Source organism: Microcaecilia unicolor, chromosome 10 (genome assembly GCF_901765095.1).
Source record: "Microcaecilia unicolor chromosome 10, aMicUni1.1, whole genome shotgun sequence".
In the NCBI taxonomy this organism is placed as follows: Eukaryota; Metazoa; Chordata; class Amphibia; order Gymnophiona; family Siphonopidae; genus Microcaecilia; species Microcaecilia unicolor.
In genome coordinates, this window is record NC_044040.1 from 144,949,299 (window position 1) to 144,976,676 (window position 27,378).

At 45.1% G+C, this 27,378-nt stretch overlaps 1 protein-coding gene across 1 annotated transcript in view; it reads left to right on the forward strand.

Annotated features, from left to right (window-relative positions):
- Positions 1-27,378, forward strand: part of INPP5D (inositol polyphosphate-5-phosphatase D) — a 420,594-nt gene that overhangs the window by 182,694 nt on the left and 210,522 nt on the right. Inside the window, exons 3-4 of the mRNA XM_030216155.1 lie at positions 4,565-4,712; positions 21,104-21,275. Coding sequence (XP_030072015.1) covers positions 4,565-4,712; positions 21,104-21,275 — 320 coding nt within the window. The remainder of the gene's footprint in view (positions 1-4,564; positions 4,713-21,103; positions 21,276-27,378) is intronic.

Sequence of the window (27,378 nt, forward strand, 5' to 3'; positions counted from 1 at the left end):
GTTGTTAAACATTTACCAGCACACCACTGTCTAGTGCCCACCCATCCAACCTGTTGGCCCACCCAAAAATTGACTTCTGGCTACGCCACTGTCTCAGAGGGGAGAAGGGAAGGGGAGGGGAGAAGGGGACTGGGATGGGGGTGTTCAGAGGAGAGAAGGGGACTGGGGTGGGGGTCTCAGACAGGGGAGGGGAGAAGGGGACTGTGGTGGGGGTCTCAGACAGGAGAAGGGGAGGGGAAAAGGGGACTGGGGTGGGGGTGTTCAGAGGGGAGAAGGGGGCTGTAACTGGGGGCTGAAAAAAGGAGCAGAGAGAGAGAGGGGACAGATCCTAGATGGAAGGGGGAGCGAGAGGGAGGGCAGACCCTGGATGGATGGGAGAGGGAGGGCAAATGGTGGATTGAAGGGGCAGAGAGAAAGGGCAGGCAGTGGATGGAAGGGATGACAGAGAGGGCAGACACTGGATGGCAGAGAGAGAGAGAGAGTAAAGACAGATGCTGGATGGAAGGAAGACGGTGAAAAGAAGATGAGGAAAGCAGAAACCAGAGACAACAAACTGTAAATAAAATATATTTTTTTGTTTTTTTTGCTTTAGGACAAAGTATTGTAGATGTGTTAAATGTTTATAATAGAACATGTAAATAAGGTAATCTTTTTATTAGACTAATTTTAATACATTTTGACTAACTTTCGGAGAACAAAACCCCCTTCCTCAGGTCAGGATAGGATACTGTAACAGCACTATACTGTACTGACCCGAGGACGGAGGTTTTGGCCTCTGAAAGCTAAATGTATTAGTCCAATAAAATGGTATTATTTTACTTTCTATATTTGTTTTATTTCTATTTGTTAATTTGTAAAGTGGTGATTGGTACTTGTTAGGTTTTTTTTTCAAATTTACATCTGCTGTCTTTATATTTTGCACAGTACTAGGGGACAGTTTCTGTTTCTGTGGTGTTGCATTGTATGCAGAGTCTGGCATTGGGGGTTCAGTTTAATTTTTGTCTAAATAGAAAGTTTATGATTACTTATTCTATAGTGGATTAGGGTGTATCTGTGTTTGTGAAAAAGACATGGCTTTCAGTTGGCATTGACTGTGCAGGATCTACGATCTGTACTATTCTGACTGGTTTCGTTTTACAATAGGTGAATTGATGTTCTAGTGCTCACTGTAGTGTTTAAGATGCTTTCCTTTTCCTTGTGTGACTCATAGAAATGACTGCTTATGGTATGGTAGAATTGCTCTATAGGTCCTGAGTGTTTTGTATTCTCGGCATGCCTAGTACTGGATTTGGGGGGTGGGGGGGGGGGTGTTAAAAAATGACCGGCCCCGGGTGTCAACTACCCTAGGTACGCCACTGCCATATAGGTTTCCTTTTTCTCTTGCTTTTATTTACTTTCCTTACATAAAGGTTTGTGGCCTTATTTATAGCTTCTTTCAGCCTTGACCACTGTCCTTCCACTTCTTGTACTTCCTCCCAGCCCATCATCTCCTTCCTCAGGTATTCCCCCATTTTAGTAAAGTCAGCACGCTTGAAATCCAGGACTTTGAGTTTTGAGTGGCTGCCCTCCACTACAGCTGTTATATCAAACCAAACCGTTTGATGGTCACTGTTGCCCAGGTGGGCACCCACTCGGATATTTGACACGCTATCTCCATTTGTGAGCACCAGATCCAGCGTTGCTCCCTCCCTCGTGGGTTCCGTCACCATTTGTCTGAGCAAAACACTTTGGAAAGCATCCACGATCTCTCTACTTCTCTCTGATTCTGCCGACGGAATAAGTGAAATAAGTGAAAAAAAAATATTTTGTCCTCCACCTTTTAAGGCACTGCCTATCCAACTGGAACAACTTTTGACTTTTTACAGATGGACCATGCATAGGCAGTCCATGATTTCTAATAATCTATTGCTTTCAATAACGTTTGCTATTGTTTTGGTGAACCAGTTACTCTGCCTACTGGCTTCAACCCATATAGGAGGAGATTCTATATATGGCACCTAAAAAAAACTGGTGCTGAAATCAGTGCATTCTATAATCGGTGCCTAGATTTAGGCACTGATTATAGAATATGCTTAGTTTTTTTTTTTACATTTGTACCCTGTGCTTTCCCACTCATGGCAGGCTCAATGTGGTTTACATGGGGCAATGGAGGGTTAAGTGACTTGCCCAGAGTCACAAGGAGCTGCCTGTGCCTGAAGTGGGAATTGAACTCAGTTCCTCAGGACCAAAGTCCACCACCCTAACCACTAGGCCACTCCTCTTCCATAGTTCATATTTCAATGCCTAAATCTATGTGTATCTATTTACACCAACTAAAACTTGGCCGTATTCTATAACTAGATGCATAAATTTTGGAATGCCCATAAAATGCCCATTTTCCCACCCATAACCAAGCCCTTTTTTGCCTACACACATTCAAAGTTTGGCACACTTCTTTACAGAATACGCTAATTGGCACTGATTAGAATTTAGGCGCACAACTCGCTAAATATTTTTAGCGCGTTGTGTGCCTAAATTCTAATCAGTTCCAATTAGTGCTCATTATTGCTTGTTAAGTTCTGTTATCAGTGCTCATTAGCCTAAGCTTGTTAAATTATGCACATTGCTATAGAAATCAGCACTGATCTTTAGGTACACTATACAGAATCCAGAGGATAATGGGCTAGATAGCCTTGAACCATCTCCTGTTCTCAAGCAAACCTCCCCATGCTGAGTTCTGCTGCATGGGGTTTTAGAGAGAGCTGTGGAACCAGTGAGTATTGTGAGGGAATAGGATTGTTGAAAGGGAGTAGGAATTTAAGAAGAATGGTAGAAAGTGTGAAGGGTCTGCTACAGGCTGAGGAAAAGAACTGGCAGCAAATGCAAGAACTTTGCATGAGGGTGTAGAGGTGTGGACCCTGCCTGAGAGAGGGTATGCACGTGTATGTTTCTGTGTCATATAAGTAGAGCCTCCCTTTGAAAATGTGTGCTGAGTTTCCTTTTGAAAGTCCACTGCTACAGATGTACCTGTACACATACTAAATGAAAAGAAGTATTCAGCCCAGGGGCTTTACCCAGCTAACTACTAAGTTTCCTGGGTAAACTCCTTTGAACACTGTCCTAATACTGCCTTTTTTCTGTCTATATCATTTCATAAACGCCAAGGAAAGTGAATTTTTTTTTATTTTGCTGCTTCCATTTGTAAAACTTTTCTCACATGTAAAACCTTGCAAATATATACCTCAGACATATTCCGCCCGATATTTAAAACCGTTTAACTTCCCAGGAGCCGTTCCTGGCCTGTTAAATGACACTTAACCGGCTATCAAGCAGTATTCAGCGGGAGATAGCCGGCAATATAATCAGCTATGTGCCAATGTTCCGTGCATTGTTGGCTAAGTTTGGTGGTCAAATTAGGCCACCAGAATAGCAGATATATCTTTGGCTGCTGAATATCGGCTTGGCCAGTTAAATTTAAACTGTTCAAAAAACACCCAGATATAATAATGAAAGGAACTACAATTTGGATGGAAAGCAGAAGAATCAAAGAGCTGCTTATCAGCATTTAAACAACTGCATCTAAAGCAGTAGGACTAAAACTCAATACCCCAAGCAGAGCTTCCCGAAAGGGTAAAGACAGTAAAGGAAGGCCAGACAGTCACATTTAGAAGGTGGATTCAAATTTCTGCCTAAATAGGTAGGAGAAAAGAGAGAAGGGGCAATACTGGATGGAAAGAGGAAAGAGAAGAGAAAAGGGAGATGCTGAAGGGAAAAGGGGGAGCGAAGAGAAACAGGAGATGCTGCACTGGGGGAGGTGGAGAGAAACAGGGAGGAGGGTGCCGATTTATAGGTTGCAGGAATGTGCCAAAAACCCTAGCACCAGCCCTGGTGATATTAATACAAAGCACCGTTATTCAGGTTATGGCTTTATTCAGTTCTACTTATCATACCATTTGCTTTCTATATCAGAATTTTGGCGCCAAGATAGCCTTATAGAATTGGCGTTAAGTGCATGACATTGAGGCCCCTACACTGAGGTACCAATTTATACAGCTGCCTCCTTAAACTCTAACGTGTGTTAAATGATGTTTATAAGTAAAAGTTCAAAATTAATCAAGAAACAAAATCATGGTAAAGGTTTAAAGATGAATTGAAAGTGAGCCAAATTTATTTTTCTGTGCACATCTTTTATTCTGAAACTAGCATCAGGAAATCTTTGGCACATGACACTGATAGCTGTCCCTGCTCACACATAAATGCATACATTCTTTCACAGGCATACATGCTGAAGGTATAGGGTTGCAGAAAGAAGCTGGGTTTCCTCTATCTGGCTTCCACTTATCTTTGTGGCTTGAGTTTTTTTTTTTTTTTTTGGCTGACGCTAGTTGAAGCCTGGGCGTGGGTGTGAATAGCCTCCTTTGCAAGGCTGGCTGTGGTTACATGATTGCGCAGTCAGCACAGTTAATTTGCTTTAACTGTACTCACTTTCTGCCTTCACTTTCCCACCCACTTTTTGTGGCAGAATGAGCACCTGGCAAAACTCAATAGGTAATTTCTGTGTTTGCTGGTGGGGTGGGTTCCCTAGGCTTCAGAAGGCGTACCCCTGATGTATTTCAATAGCCTGGAGGACCTGATTGAATACTACAAGAAGGGGAACATGGGGCTGGTGACCCACCTGCAGTTCGCAGTACAACCGGAAGAGGAGGTATCTGAAGAAGCAGAAGATGATTCAGGTAGGTGGGCTGCTTTATATCCAGATGTATTTTCAGCATTTGTCTCTAAGACAGCCAATGTGTCTAATGTATAATTTGAATTACTGGGCTATGTCTAATGATGGATGCTTTGCTTTTGGGGGAATTTATTTAATCTATAATGTAGGATGTAATGTTTTAACTGTCCGCATTAGTGAAAAAAATGACCCATGCATACATTTACACCTATTTTGTATATATACTTTTTTTCAGAGGTAAAATATGTGCATACTTTTGAAAATTCAGAAGTAGACAAGGAAGTGAAAACCTGTTTCCAAATTCACCCTCAAGAATGCCACTTCATCCTGTAGATAAAATTGTGTACCTAAAAGCTCTATGCACATAATTTCATGCACACGTAGGACAGGCAAGTTTATAAAAGCCCATTTCCATGGGTAAAGAACTGGTTTACCTGCAGAAATGGCTTTGGAACTCTTAGAGGATAGTTTTCAAAACTACTTCGGTACATACAGTGGTTTATACACATAAATTCTTATTATAAAATTGCCCAAATTTTAAGCAGGTAAAAGTATGCCTATAGGGCTAGATTTTATATATGATACCTGAAAATTCCGTTCAGAAAAAAAAATACACCTAGGCGTATTCTCTAAAGTATGCCTACATTTTATAGAATAGACTTACATTTCTGTGTGGTATATAGAATTACACCGAGCGCCTCTCCACGCACCCAAATTTAGTTGCGGCCATTTACACCACGTTTTACTTGGTGTAAATCCCGATGCCTAAATTAGACACAGAGCGGGTGTATTTTATAACAACACGCATAGATTTTAGAAATGCCTATGCCCATAGCCATGCCCCTTTTCAACTATGCAACTTAGAATTTACACGCACCACGTTACAAAATACGCTAAGCGAGTTCTGTGCATAAACCTTAATTTATGCCAATTAGTTCTGCTAATTGCTTGTTAACATCCAATAGACAGTGTTTAAGTTAACCAATTAAATTACGTGCATTGTTATAGAATGTGCTTCAATTGCCACATGGAAATTAAGGTGCGATATATAGAATCCAGTAGATAATGGCATTTCATTAATGGCATGAGTTGAAATGAGGGACTTCCAAGCAAAATTTTGCTGAAGGTCCCACATGGCAGTGGCAACAGTGAGAGGAAAGGGGTACCCACCTTCCCTTGCTTCCCACCAGAGGCGTATCTGGACTCGGGCGGTAGGGGGGCCACAGCCAGAGGGAGGGGGCACATTTTAGCCCCCCCCCTGCCGCCACCGATCCCCCCCCCCCCCGCCATTGCCAGACCCCCCCCCCGCCACCAATTACTCTCTCCACCCCCCTCCCGCTGCCAACCCTCCCCTGCTGCCGTCGCTTACCTTTGCTGGTGGGGGACCCCAACCCCCCGCCAGCCGAGGTCCTCTCTTCCGTTGCAGGCTGCAAGTTGCAAAGCTTCCTGTTCTTCTGAGTCTGACATCCTGCACGTACAACGCGCAGGATGTCAGACTCAGTTTCAAATTCTGAGTCTGACGTCCTGCACGTTGTACGTGCAGCACGTCAGACTTAGAACAGGAAGCTTTGCATCTTGCAGCCTGCAACGGAAGAGATGACCTCGACTGGCGGGGGTTGGGGTCCCCCGCCAGCAAAGATCAGCGACGGGTTGGTGGCGTGAGGTGGGGGTGGAGAGGGTCGGCGGTAGGGGGGGTCCAGTCCAAAATCTGCGGGGGCCCAGGCCCCTGTGGCCCCCGCAGATACGCCCCTGCTTCCCACTTCTCACCCTCTACTCTCCTCAAGATAAATAAGGGAGACTGTGGCAAACATGACTTTTAACTTGCCGTGCTGCCTCCCTCCTACTGTCTTTAACAATAATCTCTCCTGAAAACTAAAGAAGCGCATAAGAGCTTCACCTCCAGCCACTGTTCTCTTAAGCTGAGCAGGAATCCTCCACCTACAGCCCTGCTAGTGAGGGTGCTATTTCACTATTACATTTTCAATAGTGAGGGACAGGCAATTTGTGCAGTACTCCAGGGAATCTGCTTGGCCCTAGCAATTGAAAGCACAATATTGAAGCACCTCCCCCTACTGGCAGCAATGTAGTTGGAGGACTCCTGCTCAGTTTAGAGGGAGCAGTGCCTTCAGCTGCTAGGTCAAAGACTGATTGTAACAGTAACATGATTTCACAGGTATTTATTAAAGAAAACTGGAGGGGGATAGCATGCCAAGTAAATTATGTTTGAGCTGTTTCTCAGCTGTCACAGTGCAGGGTTGCTGGATCTTCTTCTTGACTTGCCCTCCTTCCCACCCCCACCCCGGTACTGTGGAGACTGTTTGAACAACATTTTTGCCACTGCATCTCATGTATACTTTTACCCGCAGTGAGCAGTAGCATTCTTAGGGGTGGTGTTTTGAAGAGTACACTATAATTTTGTGTATTCTAAATAGAAGAAAATGGCATTCTGCATATTGGCATTCCCTGAGGTATAGTTTGGGCAAAGTGCAAGTGTGTATGTACAGATTTTATAAGATATGCATTCAATGTGTAGAGTACATGCATACATTTAACCTTTCTCGGAGCAGGTGTAAATTTGTATGTGGGAATTTGTGCACTATTGGTGCTGGAACTGGAAGCCTATTTGATAAAGATATGTATAGACACCTATGTTGCCTTTTTAAAATAGGCTTAAGATAGGCATCCTTTTACAAAATGAATACATAAACGTACATGCATATTTTTCAACTGGACCTCTTTGCAATGCAGCTAAAAGTATGCACATTATGAAAACGTGCATAGTTTTAGAGGCTGAAAATCCACTTAAGCGGTATCTCTCACTCTCTTTTTTACTGTTGATACTGATTAAGCCTTTAAAAATATACAGAAATGCTTTATTGCTGAAAATTTAATCCACTAGTTCTCAACTCAGCCCCAACACACACCCAGCCATTGGTCCCTCAAGCTGGGGGGAGCCTTCCACCCACTTTTATGGTGGAGATGGAGCATCAATGTTGTGTCTTCAATTATGAGGATTAGGCGGGCTGCTTGGAATCCTGCAGAACATGCCTGCCGCTTGAGATTGAAAACAAAATATTAATGCATCACCTACACTGGCAGAAATGTAGGCAGAGGTCTCTTGCACAGCTTAGAGGCAATATGGCACCCATTCAGCCTAGTTTCCAGGACTTCCACAATGAATATAAATGAGATACTACTACTACTACTACTACTTAACATTTCTAAAGCGCTACTAGGGTTACGCAGCGCTGTACAATTTAACATAGAGGGACAGTCCCTGCTCAAGGAGCTTACAATCTAAAAGACAAGTGAACAGTCAATCCGAAAGGGGCAGACAAATTGGATTACTGAACGGTAAGAGTTAGGTGCCTAACGCAGCATTGAAGAGGTGGGCTTTAAGCAACGACTTGAAGATGGGCAGGGAGGGGGCTTGGCGTAAGGGCTCAGGAAGGTTGTTCCAAGCATGGGGTGAGGCGAGGCAGAATGAGCGGAGCCTGGAGTTGGCGGTGGTGGAGAAGGGTACTGAGAGGAGGGATTTGTCCTGTGAACGGAGGTTTCGAGTGGGAACGTAAGGGGAGATGAGGGTAGAAAGGTAGTGAGGGGCAGCAGACTGAGTGCATTTGTAGGTAAGAAGGAGAAGCTTGAATTGAATGCGGTATCTGATTGGAAGCCAGTGAAGTGACCTGAGGAGAGGGGTGATATGAGTATATCGGTTCTGGCGGAATATAAGACATGCAGCAGAGTTCTGAACAGATTGAAGGGGGGATAGATGGCTAAGTGGGAGGCCGGTGAGGAGTAAGTTGCAGTAGTCAAGGCGAGAGGTAATGAGAGCGTGGACGAGAGTTCGGGTGGTGTGTTCAGAGAGGAAAGGGCAAATTTTGCTGATGTTAAATAGGAAGAAGCGACAGGTCTTGGCTATCTGCTGGATATGCGCAGAGAAGGAGAGGGAGGAGTCAAAGATGACTCCGAGGTTGCGGGCAGATGAGACGGGGAGGATGAGGGTGTTATCAACTGAGATAGAAAGTGGAGGAAGAGGAGAAGTGGGTTTTGGTGGAAAGACGATGAGCTCGGTCTTGGACATGTTCAGTTTCAGGTGGCGGTTGGACATCCAGGCAGCAATGTCGGCTAGGCAGGCTGATACCTTTGCCTGGGTCTCAGCGGTGATGTCTGGTGTGGAGAGATACAGCTGGGTGTCATCAGCATAGAGATGATACTGGAAACCATGAGATGAGATCAGGGAGCCCAGGGAAGAGGTGTAGATTGAGAAGAGAAGGGGTCCAAGGACAGATCCCTGGGGAACGGCAACAGATAGCGGGATGGGGGTGGAGGAAGATCCATGAGAATGAACTCTGAAGGTGCGGTGGGAGAGATAGGAGGAGAACCAGGAGAGGACAGTGCCCTGGAACCCAAATGAGGACAGTGTGGCAAGAAGTAAGTCATGATTGACCGTGTCAAAAGCGGCGGATAGATCGAGGAGAATGAGGATGGAGTAGTGGCCTCTGGATTTGGCAAGCAACAGGTCATTACAGACTTTAGAGAGTGCTGTTTCTGTCGAGTGTAGAGAGCAAAAACCGGATTGAAATGGATCGAGGATGGCATGAGAGGAGAGAAAATCAAGGCAGCGGCTGTGAACAGCACACTCAAGTATTTTGGAGAGGAAGGGTAGGAGGGAGATGGGGCGGTAGTTGGAGGGACAGGTAGGGTCAAGTGATGGTTTTTTGAGGAGAGGTGTGACTACGGCATGCTTGAAGGTGTCGGGGACAGTTGCAGTGGAAAGAGAGAGGTTGAGGATATGACAGATGGAGGGGGTGACAGTATGAGAGATGATGTTAAGTAAGTTGGTGGGGATGGGGTCAGAAGAGCAGGTGGTACATTTCGAGGAGGAAAGAAGGTGAGTGGTTTCCTCCTCGGTGATGTCAGGAAAGGAGGAGAAAGAGGCCTGGGTTTGTTGGTTGAGGGAGAGGGTTGACGGGTGAAGAGGAGGAGATGGCTTGGTAGTGAACTCAAGGTTGATCTTTTGCACCTTGTCGCAGAAGTAATCAGCCAGTGATTGAGGAGAGAGCAAGGGGGGTGGGAGCGGAGGGCACTTTGAGGAGGGAGTTAAGGGCGGCGAAGAGACGACGGGGGTTGGAGCTGAGAGAATTGGTCAATTGGGTGTAATAGTCCTGTTTGGGTTCATGCACTGCCTCCACTGTGTGTGGCAGTGACATAGCTAGGACTAAATGGGCCCCAGGCAGAAAAATTAAGATGGACCCCTTATACACCATCTCTCCCAAGGTGGTGAGGACTGGGGGGAGGGGGAAGGAAAGAGAAATCCCTTCAGTGCTCCAATAAACAAACCCTTCAAAGAGACCTGTACAAAATATCTGTCACAGTAAATCCAAATAAATAATAGAAATGCAAGATACCACAGATATACACTTCCAAAGCTGACATATTGGGCCAGATTCTATAAATGGTGCTGTAAAAATTGGCGCCGAAAAAAATACACCTAGGCATATTCTATAAACTACGCCTACAGTTAGGCTCGGTTATAGAATACATCTAGTGCCCATCCACATAACAAAATTTAGACACTGTTATTTACGCCAAGTAAAACTTGGTTTAAATGCCGATGACTAAGGAGGTCTTTTACAATGGTGCGGTGGTGTTTTTAGCGCTTGCTAATGATTAACACATATTAAACACTAGCGTGCTTTGTAAATGGACCCTAAGTTAGGTGCGGAGTGGGTGTATTCTATATCAGCACACATAGATTTTAGAAATGCCCACAACCTGCCCATTCCACGCCCCCTTTTTGATTCTGCATCTTACAATTTACAGAATACGCTTTACAGGTTCTGCGCGTAAATTCTAATTAATGCCAATTAGTGTCTAATTGCCTGTGAAGTGGCAATTATCAGTGCTGATTGGCTTGATAAGATAATTAAATTGCGCATGCAAATCAGAATATGACCTGATTTGCGCAAGCAACTCTGGTCGCACTATGTAGAATCCGAAGGGTTATGATTAATAAATTCAGAAAAATAAACTTTTTTTCTACTCCTTTTGTCTGAGCATTGCTTTCATCCCAGTGTCTTTTATCTGCTTTCCTCTGTTGTTTTTGCTTTTCCACGATCTCTTGTTCTTTTAGCATTTCTTTTCTCTCTCTATGTCCACCATCCATCTTTCCTCTGCAACCCTATCCATCCTGTCCAATGTCTCCCTTCTTTGTCCCTATCCATATCTTCTCCCCATATTCAGCATCCCCCTCTGTATACCTATCCCACCCCTTGTATCCAGCAATGCCACTGTGTCCCTATCCCCATGCTCCCTCCATGCCAGCATCTCTTCTCTGTATCCTTGTCCCTCCCCATCTCCAGCTTCTCCCCTATCTCTTCCTTTGCTCCTGCACTCCTCACCTCTGACTGCCTCCCCTACCCTTTGGTCCAGCATAACTCTCCCTTCTCTCCATTGGTCCACATGTCTTTCCATCCCACCTCTCGTCCCTCTGCTTCCCCCTACACCCCCAGTCCAGCTATCTCTTCCCTCTCTTCCTCTTCCCCTTTGCTCCAGGTCTGTCTCTCTCTTCCTTCTGTTTCCCCCTCCCCAGGTCTAGTATTTCTTCTCTGCCTTTGCTTCAGGTCTCTGTCTCTCTTTTTTTCCCCTCTCCCCAGATCCATCATCATGCCTCCTCCCCACCCCCTTTCTCCGTGTCTCTCTCTCCCTCCCTCCCTCCCTCTCTCTGTCTTTCTCTCTTCCTTCTGCTTCCCTCCTTCCAAGTTCATCATCTCTCCCCTACCTCCTTACAGATCCAGCTCCTCTCCAGCCCCCCTCCTCCACCTCTGTGTGTCCAATACCCCTCCAGCACCACAACCCCCGCTGGTCCTCCAGAACGCCTGGCAATGATTGGCAGAGGCAGCTCTGAACACAGGCTGCTGTGAGCCAGCCCTGCCAGGGCCTTCCCTGCACCAAATCCCGCACAGAGGCAATTGCATCAGAGAGGCAGGATGTGACATAGGGAAGGCTCGGACAGATCTGACTCGCAGATAGCCTGTGTTCAGAACTGCCTCTGCTGATGACTGCCACACGTCTGGAGGACCGTTGCGGGGGAGGGGGGCTGGAGTGGTTCCAGGGTAGAGGAAAGGAAGGGAAGGATGATAGACTTGCAGGGGAGGGGGAGGGTTCAGCTGCAGACGGCCCCTACCATTGGGCAGCCCTGGGCATTATGCCGGGCTCGCTCAATGGTAGCCACACACCGGTGTACAGCTATCTCATTCATGTTCACAATGGATATCCTGAATAGGCACGTGTGTCCCAAGTACTAGTTGAGAATCACTGATTTAATCAGCGAGAAGATGGTGAACCATTTGTCCCTGAACATGCCAGTCCAAATTACAAGAAGTCATCACCTCTCTATATTGAGATTTACCCAGTTTAGAAAGAGAGTTAATTATAGACAAATTACATAAGTGTATGCAGTCTCTATAGATTTAAAGAGTGGCAGTTTTAGGGAAAAAAATACATATACACTTTCCCTTTGAAAACTGATGCTTGATATGTGCAACTAGCAGATGCAGACATTTGTGTATTTATGCTGGCATTGAAGCATGTGAATGTCTACTGGGTTATACAAATATATTTTGCATTTTAAAGTGTAAGCTCAATTTTGTATAGGTCATCTAGGTCAGAACAGGGACAGCCAAGTTGAGACATTCACAGTTTGCAATGTATATTACAAAAGGCTCACTAAATATGGAGCCTTTTGTAAAATACATAATGCTGCAGGAAAAACATATGCTCCTTCCCTAAATCATTCCTTCACACCTCAGGTTCAAATGAGCAGTTAGCTGACTGTTATATATGCTCTGGAGCGGGTGTAAATGCAGATAGGGAACTTTTTGAAGTATATGCGTATTTCTGTTGCAAACTAGAAAATACACACACAATTATAAGGAATGCTGGAAATCATGTCCACAACATGCTACCTTCAAATCTGTGCATGGTGCATACATGCACATATAAGTGGCCTAGTGGTTAGGGTGGTGGACTTTGGTCCTGAGGAACTGAGTTCAATTCCCACTTCAGACACAGGCAGCTCCTTGTGACTCTGGGCAAGTCATTTAACCCTAAGCCACATTGAGCCTGCCATGAGTGGGAAAGCATGGGGTACAAATGTAACAAAAAAAAAATCAGTACTTACATATGTGTGACAATTTTCATGTGCTGCTTTTTACAGATGTGAACCTACTAAATTCACTTCCTATACCTGTAAAGCACCAAATTCTGCACAACTCTGTTCCCCCCTCCCCCAAATGCCTAGTTTATGTATGTATAAGAGTGCATGTAGGATTACACCCTACTTATATGGTAGCAAATTTTGCATAATGTGCTCTGTAAACCATCCTCTATATTTAAATTACAGTATGCCTGAAATATACTTCCTCCTGCTAATTTTATCGGTAGAATTTTCTCTAAAAAGTGAACATAAGGGTCAACAAAAGAGTTGTAAGTGATACCTTTTTGCTGGAGTATCTTAATGTTTTTTTAACAAGTTTTCAAGAGTCATTCTTTCTTCCTCAAGTCAATGAAAAAAACAATGCAGTAACATTTTGTTTACATGGTACAAACTCATCTAGGTGTAGTGCAACTGTAACACTATACAGTTTAAGGGCCCTATATCTGATAATGGGGGAGAAAGCCAATGCCTCTACCTTTCTAGCAAAAGTACAGAGGAGGAATATAAAATGGGATAGACCCTTAAACATCAAAATATGACACATTTTATACTAATTGATTAATTAAAAGATACAACGGTATCAGATATTCATGAAAAAAGCTATAAGATCTCTTATAGCGCCCCCCCCCCCCAGCTATTCCAGATCAAATAATTTGCCATCAATCACTTGCCAAAGTATCTGTACTTTATTGATTTAAACTCTTTATTTTGTGAAAATGTCAAGTAAAAATGAAAATGAAGCGGCTACTTATCTCAATTTTGCAAAACACACTCCATGCTAGCAATTTGGCAGAAGAAAACACCTGACACCCACACTAAAAAAGCAATGGCGTTTTGGTCCAAGACCTGCATGCAGGGTTATGTAGCATAGTCACAAGTACAACCAGTTCTACTGGCAAAAAAAACGCTCTCCTCACAGGTTCAAGGCTGGGCGCTATAAGAGATCTCATAGCTTTTTTCATGAACATCTGATGCCGTTGTATCTTTTAATTAATCAAGTAGTGTAAAATGTGTCATATTTTGATGTTTTAAGGGTCTGCCCCATTTTATATTGCGTTCTGGTTAGGAGGGTATAGAGTTCCCCCCCCCCCCCTCTTTTCCCTATTTATTTATTTATTGGGATTTATTAACGACCTTTATGAAGAGATTCACCTAAGGTGGTGTACAGCAGGTACAGTTTAACATAAAACTTACAATCTTGTTAACAGCATAACAGTAATAAAACGACCAAGTATAAACATAAATACAATAATATATGTCTACCTTTTTAGGGCACTAACTTCTACTTGCTCATTATGGGGCCAATATTTAGCCAGTAGCGGGCAGTGTGGTTAAAGCCCACTACCAGCGCTGAACTCAGAAATTCAGTGCTGCTGTATATCCGGTGATCAGCATTGAATTTCTAGTTTCATTTTTGGCTGCCAGAACTTAACCAGTTAAGCCGATATTCAGCGCTAACCGTTGTTCCTAGTGGTTAAAGGTAGGACTGCTATTTATGTGGTCCTGTTTAACCACTAAACCCAGCATTGAATATCAGCGATAACTGGCTATATCGTGTGATGTAGTTGGTTAGCTGCTATGCACTAACTGCAGATATTCAGCAGAAATAACCGGTTATCTCCCACTGAATATTCACGGTTAGCCACTTAAACACTGTTTAAGCGGTCAGCGGCTGTTACTAACAGGTTAAATAGCGCTGAACATTGGGGGGAGGAGGGTATGTGCATAAATGTATAGAATTTCACCATATACACACATGTGCACAATTACATGAATATATGCGAGCATGAAACCTAAACACTATTCTGCAAATACCTGCTTACCTTACATAGCCCATATTTACAAGGGAGGAGCAAGGCTGGCTCAAGACATGGGCCAGGTGAAGCACAGCATCAAGCCTCAATGGCACCAAAAGCCTGCCTCACTGGCCCCCAGTAGTGTCTCTCATCCTCTACTTGTCCAGCATATTTCTCCCTTTCCTCCACCCCTGGGTCCATCAACCCCTGTCTCTCTCAACCCCACTTGTGGTCCAGCAGCTCACCCCCTCTCAAACCTCCCCATATGCCTTTAAATGTGTCTTTCTCCCCTCTAGAGGCAGCAGCAGTGGTAACAATTCAAAAAATGCTGCATTTGCCAGCACCAGAGCTTTCCCTTTCCAATTGCCCTCTCTGAAGTAACTTCTTCTTTCCACAGGGGCAGAATGCAGCAAAAGAAAAGCTCTGGGGCTGGTTCAGGCAGCGATTTATGAATTGCTATCACCACCACTGCAACCTCTAGAGGGGTGAAAAATGTTTTAGACAATAAGCTGAAATCTTATGCCCAGTGTGCAGCAGTGGCCAAAAAAGCAAACAGGATGCTAGGAATTATTAGGAAGGGGATGGTGAATAAGGCCATGAATATTATAAGGCCTCTGTATTGCTCCATGGTGCAACCTCACCTTGAGTATTGCGTTCAGTTCTGGTCACCATATCTCAAAAACAATATAGCGGAATTAGAAAAGGTTCAAAGAAGAGCAACCAAAATGATAGAGGATGGACCTCCTCTCATATGAGGAAAGGCTAAAGAGGTTAGGGCTCTTCAGCTTGGAAAAGAGGCGGCTGAGGGGAGATGTGATTGAGGTCTACAAAATCCTGAGTGGTGTAGAATGAGTAGAAGTTGATCAACTTTTTACTCTTTCAAAAATTACAGACTTGAGGAAGTGGAAATACTTGTAAAACAAATAGGAGGAAATATTTTTCCACTCAACGAATAGTTAAGTTCTGGAACTCGTTGCCAGAGGATGTGATAACATTGGTTAGCGTATCTGGTTTTAAAAATGGTTTGGACAAGTTTCTGGAGGAAACGTCCATAGTCTGCTATTGAGACAGACATGGGGAAGCCATTCTTGCTACTATTTGGGTTTCTACCAAAAAAAATGGAAAAATTCAACACTTCCAAAACAACGATTACAAGGCAAGAGAGAAGTGTTTTAAATGAGAATCAGTGGTAGAAAGAACATATTATATGAACTGTATCAAAAGTACATTCAGCATTGAGGCATCATAAACCAAGTGAACCGGCTATGAGATCTCTTATAGCCCCCAGCTATTTCAGATCTGCAGCACCAAATGTAAGATAACCATCTGCCACTTGAGCTGTAGTGATCTTTTTGGAAATAATACATTTTTAATTTTAATTTTATTTGCACTTCAATTGAAAATAAAAATATAGAGAAAACCACAAATAAAGACAGCGGCCCTTATACTTAGCTGATAAGCGATTTAACATTGCACCAGTGCGGTGCTGAAAGTAAATAAAGCTCCCGTCACCCACTTATATGGGAAACAGGGCGTTTCGGTTCCGTAGAACCTGAATATGGGGTAGTAACAAGCTGGGCGCTGAGTAAAAAAGTAGCTGTGATGTTCAAACTGTCAAAAAGACGCCAGGACTGAAGGCGCCAAAGCTTAACTATTTGTTGAGTGAAAAACATATTTCCTCCTATGTTTTTTTTAAAGTGTATTCATGTAACTTCATTGAGTGTAGCCTATTCATTGAACTTTTTGAAAGAGTAAAAAAAAAAAAATCCTGATTACTTCTATTTGTTTTACACCACTCCGAATTTTGTAGACCCCAATCATTCCTCCCCTCAGCTGTCTCTTTTCCAAGCTGAAGAGCCCTAACCTCTTTAGCCTTTCCTCCTATGACAGGAGTTCCACCCCTTCATCATTTTGGTTGCTCTTCTTTGAACCTTTTCTAATTCCGCTATATCTTTGAGATACAGCGACCAGAACTGAACGCAATACTCAAGGTGAGGTCACACCATGAAGTGATACAGAGGCATAGTATTCTTGCTCTTATTTACCTTTCCTAATAATTCCTAGTGTGCTGTTTGCTTTTTTGGCTGCCGCTGCACACTGGAACAGGAAGTAACATCAGAGGGAGCAGGGAACCAGCGGCTCCCTGCACCCCCCTGCAGCGTGCACCCGGGGCAGACCGCCCCTACCGCCCCACCCTCGGTACGGCACTGAGTTGTATCATCTCTGTCTATAATGAAATATGCAGATAGCCTGAGACCTAGGTGGGTTTCTACTATTTAATTACAGTGTGTAACTGCATTGTTTCTTCACTGACCTGAATAAGAGAAGATAACTCTTGAAAGCTTGTCAAACATTGTTAGTTCAATATAAGCTATCACTTGTAACTTGTTTGTTGACCCTTTTTTCCACATGTTCAAGTGGACTAACATGGCAATCATAGTTCAACTGAAAAAGGGGAAATTCAAAAGATGAATATTTAATTCATGAAGGTTGAAGCTCAATTGAATCGAGCCAGGATGCTATACAGTACAGTAGGTGACTGTACACAATGGGGGTAATTGCAAAAAAACATTTTCTGCATTCAGTGTGGAGGAGCATTCTTATAAAATTGCACAGCCAAATAGGTGAGTGAAAGTATGAGCACCAATACAACGATGTACTCATGTGTATGTTCATAGGCATTTCTAGAGGTGTGGTTTAGGCAGTGATGTATATTTGTTTTCTAGTTTGTATGTTTTTTAAAATATGGGATATTTGATTAAATACACTCGGGTAATTTTGTAAAGCATTTTCTGCATGTAGAGTCTACTTTGCACACAGAAATGGGCATTTATAAAACTATGCACCCACAGATACATGTAAAAAGTAGGTACACAGAAAGAGTGCCCCTTCTGTTACATCATATGTGTGTAGGTGTTCCCAAAGGATTGTAGTTTGGGCAGAGCAGAGATAGAATTGTGACATATGCATATTGAGCTAGATTCTATAATATGGCGCCTGAAAAATCCACATGGACAAAAAATACAGCTAGGCGTTTTCTCTAAAGTATGCCTACATTTTATAGACTTGGCTAAATTTCAGCGTGGTATATAAAATACTCTGAGCGCCTCTCCATGTGACCATCCATTTAGGCCATGTTTTCCTTGGTGTAAATCTCAATGCATAAAGATGCAGAGCAGATGTATTCTATAATAATGCACATAGATTTTAGAAATGCCCACGACATGCTCATTCCATGCCTATAACCACACCCCCTTTTTAACTATGTGACTTGGAATTTATGCACACTATGTTATAGAATACACTTAGCAAGTTGTGTGCGTAAATCTTACTTAGGGGTCCTTTTACTAAGCCGCGTAGGTGTGTATGCGTGTCCCATGTGCGTCAGTTTTGAACTACCACCTGGCTACCGTGTAGCCCGGGCGGTAATTTCATTTTTTACACACATCTGCTACACGCACTGGAAACGTTTCCGGCGCACAGCACTAACCGGGCAGTAATCACCATTGTATGCGCGCTGAGGATTACTGCCCAGTTAACGTGTGAGACCTTACCACTAGGTCAGTGGGTTGCGGTAAGGTCTCAGGCTGAAAATGGACGCACGCCAATTTTCATTTTGCCACATGTCCATTTTCCGCCCCAAAAAATGCCTTTTTTGCAGGTGCACTGAAAAATGGACCTGCGTGCATCCAATACACGCATCTACACCAGTACAGGCCATTTTTTGGCGCACCTTACTAAAAGGAACCCTTAATGCCAGTGCTGATAATTGCTTGTTAAAATCCAATTGACAGAGCTGATTAGCTAGATAACCAATTAAGTTACGTGCATCCTATATAATAAAACGCACTTCCAACATTCTGAAGCTGACTGCATGGCTGAGGCATTCCTGCTCTCTGTATCCATCTCCTGAATTGACATCACGTACTTCCGGGTTCCTCACAAGCAGAAGTGACCAACCACACGAGGTTTCTCAGCTTCAGAATGTTGGAGGTGCATTCTATTAAATAGGATTGGTCAGTTCCTTGAAGCACAGCCAGAGCTCAGCATCCTGCACAATAACGCTCAGACAACAGAGAGAGAGGGGGGGGGGCCTGACACCAGAGAGAGGGAGGGAGGGTGGCCTGACACCAGAAAGGGGGGGGAGGTATCTCTGTCACACACACACACACACGCACTCTCTCTCACACACACACTCAATGTCTTTCGCTTTCTCTCTCTCTCACTCTCACACACTCTGTCTCACACTGTATCACATTCACTCTATGTGTCACACAGTCACTCACACACTCTCTTGGTCTCATACACTCAGTCTCACACACACTCTCTCTCTCGCACTGTAACCAGGTGCCCCTAGGTGCAGCCAAGGATAGAACAATCTCCTCCAGCCACAGGCTCCCGGCACAATGAAGAAATAGATGTCCACCAGTAACTTCAATCTTATGGACTTTTATTCCATGCAGGTTTCTAGTACACAGTTCCAACAGCAGCATAGCACATACCAGGATTCAATAAAGGCTTACAGGCTCCAGTCTGGGCTCTTTATCCAATGCACAATAAACAGTAATTCAATTCCCAAGACAAACAGTTCTTTCAGTTCATCATCACAGTTCAGTCACCAAGCAGCAGTTTCTACCTTCTATCCTCTTTACCTTCAAGAGAGTTCAATATTTTAGGGACTCCTTCTACCCAAGGGTTTTCCCCTGCATCAGCTTCACAGTGAATTCAATACTTTTGGGACTTCCTCTCACCCAAGGAATTTCAGCCTGCTTCAGTACTTTAGGGACCTCCCTGCCCAAGGGTTTTCAGCCTGCAAAAACTTTAGGGACCTCCCTGCCCAAGGGTTTTCAGCCTGCAACTGCTTCTCTCCTTCTGCTTCTCTCTCCTGAACTGAACTCCTGGGGCTCCTTCCCACCTGCCTAATCAATCCCTGGCTTCAGCTACCACAACCAATCATTCTCCTTCCATTAGCTTCCTCACACCCCAAACCAGCTGAGTTGAGCATTAAACTAATGAGACCAATGATGAGCTCCTGCACACAGGGTTTCCTCTCTTTCCGCCCAGTGGCAGCCACTCTACACAACCTGCCAACTTACACCCATGTCTTCCCTGATTGCAGCTAGGAGTCCAGTCCGGGTTCTTCATCTCCCCCTCTGGCTCCTTGCCTGCAATGCCTTCTGGGACTTGTATTTCAGACTGAAACTGCCTTAACCCAACTATCCTGGAGGTGACTTTATCACAGCACACACTGTATCTGTGTGAAACACATTCTCTCTGTCTCACACTGTGTCTCACATACGCACTTGCACACACTCTCATTCTCACACACACACTCTCTCTCAGACACACTCGCACCCAGACTCACTCTCTGTCTCTCTCTCTCACACACACACACTCGCACATTCACTCTCTCTCTCACACACAGTCACTCTCACATACACTCTCTCAAACATACACACTCTGAGGAAAACCTTGCTAGCGCCCGTTTCATTTGTGTCAGAAACGGCCCTTTTCGACTAGTTGTTATAGAATACGCTTCAATTTCCACTGGAAAGTAAGGCGCGATGTATAGAATTTCAGGGATAATTTATTAAACATACAGATACATGTCTGAAGGGCAGTTCTTTAAAGGGTTCTCACTTTAACTGCGGATGTGCCTAAATGATAGCATCAAAATATACCTATGTATTCTATAAAGGGCATACAGGTTGGTATGCATGGGGTATGGGAAAGAATGTGCACTCTTTGCAAACAATGCACAGGCTTTAGGAAGAGTGTGCATTATTGATGGCAAACAAGAAGGCACAAATTCTGGGGGGGGGGGGGGGGGCAGTCTGCTTGTTTTTGTTTGCCATTGAGTAATGTTTTTGAGTTGTCGGTAAGTAATGTTGTTGACACGCCATTTCAAATGAATGCACATCCCTAAAATGCAATGCAAAATATTTATAGACTTTTGGACCAATGATTACAACATCCTGTGAATTTATAAAGTGCTGAACAGTGTGCTGAACTCATTTATGTATGGTGGTCCAATTTTAAAACTGTTTAGAAGTAAGTTGTGTATCAGTGAAGTTGAAATGACAGGGGTTGACGTGTTTTGTTAGAAGCATTTTGAATGGTGTCCTTTAAACGATCAGTTCTTTTTGATCACTGCATGACAACTTGCTTATATAAAATAAGCATATATTAGATGTTTTTTGGAACTTTGACATAGGTGCCCTGTTATTAATTTGTCCCCAGAAGCTGTCCTCATGCATTGTCTAGCACTGTATGGTGGCTTCACTTACATTTGTTCCCATTGTGTTGCAGACATAAGTATAGCTGGAAGTTAGGGGACATGTAGTTTGCCAGTTTAATTTATTTTCTTGTCTCTCCTGACAGAGTTTGTAAAAGCTCCTCCTATCTTGCCTCCACGAAATTTTACAATTTCAGCTTTAATGGGCGATGGGAAGGAGAGTCAGAATGTCGGTGAAAGTGCCAAGTTGGCAGAAAGTAACAAAGCAACTGTTTCTGAAACACTACTACAGCGACTACAGTCCCTGGACACCAGCAGGTAAACTTAATCACTTAGGGGTTCTTTTATGAAGCTGCGGCAAAAGGGGGCCTGCGCTGGTGTCGACATGTATTTTTCACGCACGCTGAGGCCCCCCTTTTTCCACAGTGGGTAAAAGGCAGGTTTCCCTTTTCTTAAAGAAATGGCAGTACGGCAAGTGAACCACTTACCACGTGGCCATTTTGGGAGGGAGCACTTACAGCCACTCATTGAGGTGGTGGTAAGGGCTCCCACGCTAACCTGACAATAACTGGAAAGCGCGTGGCACTGCCCGATTACTGCCGGGTACACACTGGCGCTACAAAAATTGAAATATTTTTGCATTGCCGGAAATGGCGCACGCTGGGGGAGGGAACTATTGCCAGGCTGCTGCGGTAGTCCGGTGGTAGTTAACCTTTTACCAAGCGGTAAGCTCGCATTGGGCTTACTGCCGCTTCGTAAAAGGGCCCCTTAAGCACTCTATTACTGAAGGGCGTTAAGCCCTAACATGTGCTTAACATGCGAGAAAATGTGAAAGTGTTTTATTGTAATATCCATTTTTCTGTGCATTAGCCGTGCATTATATCTTTTAAAATATTTTTAGGAGGAGGCGTGTCATGGGTGGAGAATGGGCAAGGAAGCCTTAACCAGCTAATGCATTCACATTAGCATTCACTACCTGGCTAATGCAGAGTTAAAGCGGGAGCACTTAGTGTCTCCTAAATAGTAGGCGGTAGGTGCTCTCATGTTAATTTTTGTAAGTCCCGCATGCTAATGGAAAGATTACTACTACTACTATTAAAATCATTTCTATAGCGCTACTAGTCATACGCAGCGCTTCACAATTTAATATGAAGAAAAGACAGTCCCTGCTCAAAAGAGCTTACAATCTAAATTAGGACAGACAGACAGGACAAATAAGGGATAAGGGTGGGACAGACAGATAGGATATACGAAGACAAGATAAAGGTTAGGAGCAGGTGACAAGTTAGGAATTAAAAGCAGCATCAAACAGGTAGGCTTTTAGCCCGGATTTGAAGGCGGCCAGGGATGGGGCTTGACGTAATGGCTCAGGGAGTCTATTCCAGGCATAAGGTGCGGCAAGATAAAAGGAACGGAGTCTGGAGTTAGCGATGGAGGAGAAGAGTACAATTAGGAGAGATTTGCCTAGTGAACGGAGTTCCTGGGAAGGAGTGTAGGGAGAGATGAGAGTGGAGAGGTAGTGAGGGGCAGCAGAGTGAATGCACTTATAGGTTAATAAGAGGAGCTTGAACTGTATACGGAAACGGATAGGGAGCCAATGAAGTGACTTCAGAAGACGGCTGATATGGGCATAGCGACTTTGGCGAAATATTAATCGTACAGCAGCACTTGGGCCTGCAAAAAATAAAAATAAAAAAGGCCTAAATACTGCTGCATTGAATCAGGACTTAGCATTCTCATATTAAGACACGCTAAACCCAGATTCTAACACCCTTTAGTAAAAGGGCCCCTTAGACACTAATCACTATGGGGCCCTTTTACTAAGACGTGGAGGGGCATAATCGAACGGAAACGCCTATCTCCATGGGTGTTTATCTCCGAGAACGGGTCCGTGAAGGGGCGGGCCGAACCGTATTTTCGAAAAAATTGACATTTTTGAGCTGGGCGTTTGTTTTTTTTAGCTATAATGGAAACTAAAAACGCCCAGCTCAAAAACGTCCTAATCCGAGCCATTTGGTCGTGAGAGGGGCCACGATTCGTAGTACACTCACCCCCCTGATATGCCAGGACACCAACTGGGCACCCTACGTCAGTGCGGTGGACTTCAGAAAAAGCTCCCACATGCATAGCTCCCTTACCTAGGGTGCTGAACACCCAACCCCCCTCCCCCAAAACCCACAAATGTACAACACTACCATAGCTCTTAGGGGTGAAGGGGGCACCTACATGTGGGTACAGTGGGTTTTGGAGGCCTCCCATTTACCAGCACAAGTGTTACAGGTGGGGGGGGGGGGGAATGGGCCTGGGGCCACCTGGCTGAAGTGCACTGCGGTACCCACTAAAAGTGCTCCAGGAACCTGCATACACGCAGGCCTCTAGGACTGGTTGCTGCTATATAACCTTGGCACACCAGTTGACACCTGAAGACTAATCTCTACGAAAACGTCCTTTACTCACATTTAACTGCAGATCAGAGGTTGTGCCCCACTGGCAACGAGTCTCCCTGGTACTGAGATGAGCAGTAGGTCAGAACTGGCAGAATGCTGTACAATGCCCTCATTCAGCCACATTCAAGGGAAGAACTAAGTTGTCTAACGTGGCTAACACAGGAAAGGGAACTAAAACTGGCTTACAAAAAAGGCCACTACCGCATGGACTACAACAGGAAACACAACAGGGCACACTCTGACCTAGTAGGCAGGGGGAAAAGCACCATGGGAGAAGAGCCTACCAACTACCAACATTGTGAGACTGTAACACCAGCTAATGAAATCACGGAGCCCAATACCCTACACCCACCACAATGCAATGCTGATGTGACCCTGTACTGCACCCGAGAGCCACATCTGACCCAGGGAAAGGCTGTGACAGGATCGAACACATTCTGCTGTCATGGAGGTGGGTACGGCATTTGAGGCTGGCATACAGGCTGGGAAAAAAGTTTTTAAAGTGGGGGTTTTTTTGGTGGGAGGGGGTTAGTGACAACTGGGGGAGTCCGGGGAGGTCATCCCCGATTCCCTCCAGTGGTCATCTGGGCAGTTGGGGCACTTTTTTGGGACTTGTTCGTGAAAAAAAAGGGTCCAAAAATAGTGACCCAAAATCACGGTAAAAACGCCTTTTTTTTTTTTTCGATTATCAGCTAAAGACGCCCATCTCTCCTCGGCTGATAACCACGCCCCAGTTCCGCCTCCACCACGCCTCCGACACGCCCCCGTCAACTTTATTCGTTTCCACGATGGAGTGCAGTTGGAAACGCCCAAAATCAGCTTTTGATTATACCGATTTGGGCGCCTTTGCAAGACAAACGTCTATCTCCCGATTTAGGTCGCACTATAGGCGTTTTTCTCTTTCGAAAAGGCAAAATTATGTATCATACCTGATAATTTTCTTTCCATTAATCATAGCTGATCAATCCATAGACTGGTGGGTTGTGTCCATCTACCAGCAGGTGGAGATAGAGAGCAATCCTTTTGCCTCCCTATATGTGGTCATGTGCTGCCGGAAACTCCTCAGTATGTCGATATCAAAGCTCCATCCGCAGGACTCAGCACTTAGAGAATTACACCCACAAAGGGACACTCTGCCCAGCTCACCACTGCCGAAACGGGGGAGGGGAATTAACCCAGCTCATCCCCACACAAGTGGGTGAGGGGAATCCGTCCAGCTCATCCCCGCGGAGCAGGGGAGGGACACCACACCCGCCGATGCGGGGGGATCTGGCTTATCCTGCAACCGCAACCGCGGGAGGAGCTGACTGACCCTAACACCGCCGAAGCGGGAGGGGTATAAAGCTGCCCTACAGCCGCACGAAGCGGGAGGGAGCGCCGGCAGAATTTAGGTCTCAATCCAGCCCCGTAAAACGGGGGGGGAGAGGAATGCAGCAGCTCACTGTAACACAAAATCGTCTCAACTCCTGAAGAATCCAATTGAAAAAACTTGAACACGAAGTTCTCCTGAACAGGAACTGAAGACTAAACTTGAACCTGAAATGCAACCAGAATATAAACAGTACAGATATCTGGGAGGGGCTATGGATTGATCAGCTATGATTAATGGAAAGAAAATTATCAGGTATGATACATAATTTTACCTTCCATATCATCATGCTGATCAATCCATAGACTGGTGGGATGTACCGAAGCAGTACTCACCCAGGGTGGGACAAAGAAATCCCTGACCGCAACACTGAAGTTCCAAACCGGGCCTCCGCCCGAGCACCCACAGTCAAGCGGTAATGTCTGGAGAAGGTATGAGCCGATGCCCAAGTTGCCGCCCTACAAATCTCTTCCACGGAGACGGACCCGGCCTCTGCCATCGAGGCCGCCTGTGCTCTAGTGGAGTGAGCCTTCAGCTGGATAGGCGGCACCTTCCCTGCGGCCACATAAGCCGCTGCAATGGGTTCCTAGACCACTGTAGGCTTGGCAGCCTGCAGACCCTTACGAGGACCTGCGAACAGCACAAACAGATGATCTGACTTCCGGAATCATTGGTCACTTCCAAGTATCTGATGATGACTCGTCTCACATCTAGATATCTGAGAGCAGAGTACTCCTCTGGGTAGTCCTCCCTACGAAAGGAGGGTAGACAGAGCTGCTGATTCACATGGAAGCGAGGACCAATCTTGGGCAGGAAGGAAGGCACTGTGCGAATAGACACTCCTGCCTCAGTGAACTGCAGAAAGGGCTCTCGACATGATAGCACCTGGAGCTCGGAAACTCTTCTGGCTGAAGTGATAGCCACCAAAAGACTGCTTTCAACGTCAATTCTTTCAGAGATGCCCTCGACAAGGGTTCACAAGGTGGCTTCTGCAAGGCTCTTAGCACCAGATTGAGATTCCACGCCGGTACCACTGCGTGCAGAGGAGGGCGCAGGTGAATAACTCTCTTGAGAAAGCGCACCACATCTGGCTGTAATGCCAGGGAAACACCCTTCAGGTGACCCCTGAAGCAAGCAAGAGCCGCTACCTGGACCTTAAGGGAACTGAGCGACAGGCCTTTTTCCAGACCTTCTTGCAGGAACGCCAACACTGATAAAATTGGAGCAGTGAAGGGAGAAAGTGAGCCTGCCTCACACCACGATGCAAAGGTACGCCAAACCCTGGCGTAAACAGTACTACTACTACTACTACTATTTAGCATTTCTATAGCGCTACAGGCATACGCAGCGCTGTACAAACATAGAAGAAAGACAGTCCCTGCTCAAAGAGCTTACAATCTAATAGACAAAAAAAATAAATAAAGTAAGCAAATCAAATCAATTAATGTGAACGGGAAGGAAGAGAGGAGGGTAGGTGGAGGCGAGTGGTTACGAGTCAAAAGCAATGTTAAAGAGGTGGGTTTTCAGTCTAGATTTAAAGGTGGCCAAGGATGGGGCAAGACGTAGGGGCTCAGGAAGTTTATTCCAGGCGTAGGGTGCAGCGAGACAGAAGGCGCGAAGTCTGGAGTTGGCAGTAGTGGAGAAGGGAACAGATAAGAAGGATTTATCCATGGAGCGGAGTGCACGGGAAGGGGTGTAGGGAAGGACGAGTGTGGAGAGATACTGGGGAGCAGCAGAGTGAATACATTTATAGGTTAGTAGAAGAAGTTTGAACAGGATGCGAAAACGGATAGGGAGCCAGTGAAGGGTCTTGAGGAGAGGGGTAGTATGAGTAAAGCGACCCTGGCGGAAGATGAGACGGGCAGCAGAGTTTTGAACCGACTGGAGAGGGGAGAGGTGACTAAGTGGGAGGCCAGCAAGAAGCAGATTGCAGTAGTCTAAACGAGAGGTGACAAGGGTGTGGATGAGGGTTTTGGTAGAGTGCTCGGAAAGAAAGGGGCGGATTTTACAGATGTTGTAAAGAAAGAAACGACAGGTCTTGGCGGTCTGCTGGATATGAGCAGAGAAGGAGAGAGAAGAGTCAAAGATGACCCCAAGGTTTCGAGCTGAGGAGACAGGGAGAATGAGAGAGCCATCAACAGAAATAGAAAACGGGGGGAGCGGGGAGGTGGGTTTGGGGGGGAAAATGAGAAGCTCGGTTTTGGTCATATTTAATTTCAGGTGGCGTTGAGACATCCAGGCAGCAATGTCAGACAAGCACGCTGAAACTTTGGTTTGGATGCAAGGTGAGATATCAGGGGTAGAAAGGTAGATTTGGGAGTCATCAGCATAGAGGTGGTAGGAAAAGCCATGGGATGAGATTAATGAACCAAGGGAAGAAGTGTAGATAGAAAAGAGGAGGGGACCAAGAACAGAACCCTGAGGTACGCCGACAGGCAGAGGGATAGAAGTAGAAGAGGATCCACCAGAGTGAACACTAAAGGTGCGGAGGGAGAGGTAGGAAGAGAACCAGGAAAGGACAGAGCCCTGGAATCCAAGTGAGGACAGGGTATCGAGAAGTATGCTGTGATCGACAGTGTCAAAAGCAGCGGAAAGATCAAGAAGA